Below are 6,303 nucleotides of genomic sequence, written 5' to 3'. Positions count from 1 at the left end.
AGGTATTTTGTTTGTTGTTAAGCACAACGATTCACAATAGGCTATTTGTGCTCTTTCCATCTCGAATATCGAAACCCGATTTTTAACCTCAGACTTACCAACAAGCTATGTGGGAGGAGGAGGCAGCAGTTAGAAAGACAAAAGCATTTTTACTTTAAGAACCTAGTAAGTTCCGTAGTAACAAATAATTAATCATGTTTATCTTCAATAGTTGAGTAAGTATAGTAATAATAAATTAGTCTTCCGGTGAGTAAATGTACGGAGTTACGACACTAAAATCCACAGTTTGATACTCTCTGGTAGATAGATCACAGATAGCCTATTGTGTAGCTTTGCGCTAAAAAACACAACAACAACCATAATAAATGGTCGATAATGTCTATACTTAATAATCTAGTAATTAAAGCAAATTATTAGTCACTAAAAACACAACAACGCCCATAATAAATGATCAATAATGTCTATACTTAATAATCTAGTAATTATAGCAAATTATTAGTCACTAAAAACACAACAACACCCATAATAAATGGTCAGTAATGTCTATACTTAATAATCTAGTAATTATAGCAAATTATTAGTCACATCAGTTCATAAACAATGTGGAGGGATAAGCAGTCTGTTTTTGAATTTCACTCGCTGATTATATACACTAGGCATCCCTCACTTAGAAGTGATAAACTAGAGGGAAGACAGTTAGTCAAGACAACCCTCCGCCAACCGCAGGTGGTTCAGTGATAAGTCTGTGGGCTTATAACACTAAAAATCGGGCTTTGATACCAGAGATGGATAGAGCATAGATAATCCATCATGTAGCTTTGTGCTTAACAATAAATAAACAAACAAACCTCCTTTATATTCTCACGTCTATGTGACACGTGAATTGAAGTTTACATTATATCACTGAATATCGATTTTTTTAAACTAATAACTTTATTGAATATTTCTATATACGAAGTTTCGAAATACATTAATTTTTTCATTCGTAACTCGGTTTGTCAAAATGTGTTCATAGAACATTTTAAATCCAAACAAACCGATCAACAAAAAATTAAATAGCAACAAATAGTGTATACTTGAAAACATACTGAGAAATATTTTGTCACAGTATTAAGTTTGGAAAACAATCAAGGAAACTGTTCCAAATATGCCTGCAAAATGTAATGGTTAAATTTATCCGGTATAATGAGTGATAAAAAAAGTATTTCTTTACTTTTATTTTTGTACATTCCATTTCAATTCCCTCGATTCTGGATTTAAGCCGAATAACCGGAATGACTGTCACTCTTATAACGCACCCACAGCTAAAAGTGGGGTGTTTGTGCAGTGTGCTAACAACGCGAAATCTCGGATATTCCAATACGAACCTCGATGTACTAACTCCCGGTTCCAGCCCGCGATATTTCTTTATTAATCAACGCATAAGGCACATAAAGCTTTGATGGATATCGCCATCTCTCGAAGCAGATTGGTAAATATTATTACGCTTAATTTTCAATAAAATGAATTATTTTTCATTCAAGAGGTATTTTTGAGCAGTAACTTTCAGTTGCACAATAGATCAGTATTGATATGAACTGTCTCACCATAAAACATATTCCATTTAGTCTTGATAATTCTTATATTATCTTGTGTGTCGGTTATGTCACTCCGAATCTATGTGTAAGTCTGCGGATTCATCTTTATAAGTAGCTAATTTTCCTAAAATAATAACTATAACATCTTAAAATGTTTTAGCTAATTATGATATTTAACGTATATCCTCCGTAACAAGCTTAAGAACTAAGAAGCTATTTTTGATATATTTTTTATTCTCACCTTTGATAGGCACAGCCGTCCAAAGTTCAACAGTTATGAAATTCCCGACAGCAGGTTATTGAACCAAAAGGATAAATTGAATATCTACATGCTAGAAAACAGTTCTCAAAGAGTAGCGATAAACTACTGTGACAATACGAATATTATGAAGAAAAGCTTACGCAAATAATCTGGAAGAATTAGACCCTAGTTACTCTGGGATCGAATAATAAAGCTTAACTCTCCGTGATGAATTCAAATTCGATGACGAGGAACCCACTTTGGTTGGAGACGGCTTGAATTGGTAATGAAGAAAAACTTCCATATAAGTTTAACATAACAGCAAATGTACAACGTTTCGACAAGGTTTTGCCATCAGAGATACCGCTGTGCCACTGGAGGCTATTGATTTGGAAACGAAACTTAATAATATTTTTGATTCGTTGTTTGGCAATTATCGAAGGCCTTGTTTGAAATTATGAGCATATAAAAGTAACTTGTCTTACTAAAACTTTAAAAATAGAATAATTAAAAATTTAATTAAAAATAAAGAAATATTAAAGATAATAAGAAAATTTAATGAAATCCGATAACTTCTTAGCCTTTAATATAAAACTTTCCACCTTAACAGGCCTGGCATGGCCAGGTGGTTAGGGTGCTCGACTGGCAATCTGCGGGTTTCGGGTTCGAATCCCCGTCCCACCAAACATACTCGCCCTTTCAGCCGTGGAGGGTGTTAAATGTGACGGTTAATCCATCATAATATTCGTTGATAAAAAGAGTAGCTCAAGAGTTGGTGGTGGGTGGTGATAATTAGCTGCTAAATTTGGGACGACTAGCGCAGACATCTCTCGTGTAGCTTTGCGCGAAATTCAAAACAAGGCAAACAACTCTAACTTACACTCTTCAAAAGATTAATCAAGTTAATTATCACATTCTAAAAATCTTTTTTCTAGAAGGAGAAGATATCATGCTTAATTTTTTTTTATTTTGTAAACTTGTTGTGTTGTTAGATATTTTAAACTTTGTTTAAAATTATATTATTTATAATACTTTGATCAAGATCGAAGTAGCTTTATTTGAATCAATCACAATTTTTTGTTGGGCCGAGCGTGGTCCAATGGGTAGCCTGCCCGGAATGTAAATTCCAAGGCTTATTTCTCCTTGCCGTAGAAAATGCGCTCCGCATTTTGGGCCGTAGGTGTGCTATAAGAGTTACTGTTAAAAATTGATATTTGGTCAGATGAAATGCAACCCAAAAGTGGCGTTGTGTGCTGTTGAGTAACTGTATTCCTTCTAGTCCACCAGTTTAAAATTATTGATGGTTATAGGAGGATGACTCGTTTAGCTTTTCGCGTAACTTCTAAAAACGAGCAAATAATTTTTGCTTGTTCTTGTGATGAACTTTTGATAATCATCTTCGTGGGTAAGATTTGGACATTTCCAATATTTATAATATTCATTAGGGTTAAGTACGCTGATCTGAGATTTTCGAATACTGTACAATAAACAATGATTTTGAAATTGTAAAGAAGAAGTTTTTGGTATTTTATGGATAATTAGGATTTTTATATTTTACGTAATCTTGAGGTTCTAAGGTTCTGAAGATGGATATTGGAGATCTGTAATAAACTGATTTTTTGATATAATATAACAGCTGATCTGAAATCTGAAAGATATAAATTTAACTTTGATTTCTAAGTCTTGTGGTGAATTGATAACATCTTTCAGCTTATCGGTTTGAGATTCAAGATTTTTATAGCTGTATGAAAATACGTAATTCTGGAGTTTTACGACAACATGAAATTTTATAAATGTATGATGATTTTTGATTTTTAAAATGTACGATATGTGAAAAATTAGAAATATATATTTATTTGACTTTGAAACTGATTAATGATGATGTGAGATTTCTCATCTTTACGGAAAAAAAATGAATTTAGGATATGCATAAGACGTTCCATAAATATATACTCTAGCTGTCTGTTAGTCTGTCTGTCAGTCACCTCTAATTTGTATGACGAGAAAATATTTTTAGAATATGAATTACAAGATTAAGTAGAATTTTCGAAACTTATGCAAAAAAATGTTGGGTTAAAGTTTTTGTTATAATACTACTTCTTTTGTTTTTCGAAAATGTTCTCAAGTTGAGCTCTGCACGGCAAATGACCCGTTACACCACGCCTTATACTCATATGCGGTATGTCCCAGGACGTGTCATCATTTTTTCAGGACAGTCAAGTAATAATAAGTGCTAAATCGGGGGTACCCGGAAAAAATCCTCGGTAATCAGAAATAAAAAAATAATAGAAAGATGGATAGGGACAAAAAACTCCTGGAAAAAATTCTTGGTTAACTCCTGCTGTCACGAGGAATGACGTAATGGGTCGGATACCATACAAATTGGTTCCATATTGTGGTATGCAATCATATTACGTGTTTCCTAACCCCATATGTAATATAAAAGTTTTATAATATTCTGTACATACCGTGCATGCAGTTTTAATACAGAATGTCAGTCACAGGAGCCTCTAAATTCCTCTCACTCTAGTTACCTACTGAACTGGGTCATTCAACTGAGGTGTCACTTAAAATTTCTCATGGGAAAATACTGTATAAAAACAGACAGTGATCTTTTCCACTGGCAAGTCAGGTTATACCGCAAGGATATAATATCTCTTATTTTGTAGATAGAGTGACGATGAGCACACTTAGAAAACTGTAACATCCGTGTCAATAAGTTTTAAAATGTTATTTTACAGTATCTGTTTGCGCTAATTGTGAAGATAATTATAATTACTTATATTTGACCCAAAAACGTATTTGCGTATCTTATGGAAGGTCTTGTGTTAGCTGAGAACAACAGTGTTAGTCACTTCTAAAACATCTCAATAGATGTGACGTATCTTAATTGTTATTAAGTACCTCGTGAGCATCTTGGTAGATGTAGTGTATTTTATACACACCGTGACGGATTTTATGCGACTAGTAATCACATGTTAATAAGTGTTTTTACTAAATCTGCAAATATTTAGATGTATATTTTTACTTACTTTGTAATTACCTTGATGGATTTGCTTGTTTGTTTGAAGTTAAGCACAAAGCCACACAATTGGCTATATGTGCCTTGCCCACCACAGGTATCGAAACCAGGTTTCTAGCGTTGTAAGTCCGCTGTGCCACTGGGGGGGAGCACCTTGATGGATGTTATATACATTGTACACAGCTTGATAAATACTTTTATTAAATATGCAAACATCTCGATGGTTGTTGTTACTTACCTTGTAAATAGTTCAATGCTGAAAAAGACGTATTCTCCGTTTTGGACCATGTTAATCTCTTCTGCAGCTAAGAGAATTTCTCGTACAGTATCCGGTGATCCGCAGATAAGAATTACTGAAAAAAGGAAATAATCTTTCATGAAAATACTAGTTAACAATGAAAAAGTAAAAGTAAAAACACATAGAAACCACATATGGTGGTAATATAAGTGTAATAATTTATGTTCAGTCATAGATGCTTCAGAAGCTAGTTAGTTTTGTTTGTTTTGTTTTTGAATTTCGCGCAAAGCTACACGAGGGCTATCTGCGCTAGCCGTCCCTAATTTGGCAATGTAAGACTAGAGGGAAGGCAGCTAGTCATCACCACACACCGCCAACTCTTGGGCTACTCTATTATCAACGAATAGTGGGATTGACCGTCACATTATAACGCCCCCAAGGCTGAAAGGGCGAGCATGTTTGGTGGGACGGAAATTCGAACCCGCGACCCTCAGATTGCGAGTCGAGCACCTTAACCACCTGGCCATGCCGGGCCCAGAAGCTAGTTAACATTTAATCTATTTGATCTATTAAATTATAGATTAGTATAGCAGTCTATAGAACGTGCTCGAGACCTTCAACCTTTAATATTGTACTTTTTACAAAACCTGAACCTTGGTGACTGGATCGGATAAGGTTCATTGATCAACTGATTGACTTTAAGTACTGTTCCGTAAATGATAATTTTTTCCAAAAACGAGCGAGCCCAAAGATTTATGTTTTAGTTTTCAGAGTCATGTGTAAAGCCAGAATGTAAATTTGGGTGTATCGTATTAGTTTGAAAATGTGGTATGATTTATCACGTTCAAATTCTGCTGTAAAACAAAAGAAATAGTAGTATTAAACAAAGAAAGAAAAAATACAGTTTCTGATAGAACTAATAATGATGATGTTAGTAGCACGGTTACATGTTATCATTTCCATTTATCTTAACGATATTGTGGAAGAAGTTAATAAAGTATTAGTTTTTTTTTACATTAATGTCAACATTTGTTTCACGTCACAACTATATCCCATCAGTTGGCGACGAAAGTGTTCTGATTTTGTGATAACACAATATTTTCTTAACTTAGTTTTATGCTTGTGGAAAAAACGTATAAAATAGTTAGATTATGTTTAATCTCTGACTAAGATACACCTTGGAGTTGAGAAAGATGAAAGTTTTGTTACTTTTGCTTTTTTATCC

The 6,303-nt window shown here is 33.8% G+C and overlaps 1 protein-coding gene across 1 annotated transcript in view; it reads right to left on the bottom strand.

The window, feature by feature from the left end:
- LOC106467522 (atrial natriuretic peptide receptor 1-like) overlaps positions 1 to 5,193 on the bottom strand; it is a gene marked incomplete at its 5' end in the record, with an annotated part of 105,955 nt that extends 100,762 nt beyond the window's left edge. Inside the window, one exon of the mRNA XM_013927885.2 lies at positions 5,079 to 5,193. Coding sequence (XP_013783339.1) covers positions 5,079 to 5,193 — 115 coding nt within the window. The remainder of the gene's footprint in view (positions 1 to 5,078) is intronic.
- Positions 5,194 to 6,303: the final 1,110 nt, after the last annotated feature.

The sequence above is a fragment of the Limulus polyphemus genome, unplaced genomic scaffold, assembly GCF_000517525.1.
Source record: "Limulus polyphemus unplaced genomic scaffold, Limulus_polyphemus-2.1.2 Scaffold2644, whole genome shotgun sequence".
NCBI lineage: Eukaryota > Metazoa > Arthropoda > Merostomata > Xiphosura > Limulidae > Limulus > Limulus polyphemus.
Note: the sequence above shows the minus strand (reverse complement) of the source record. Positions and strands in the feature narration are given on the sequence as shown.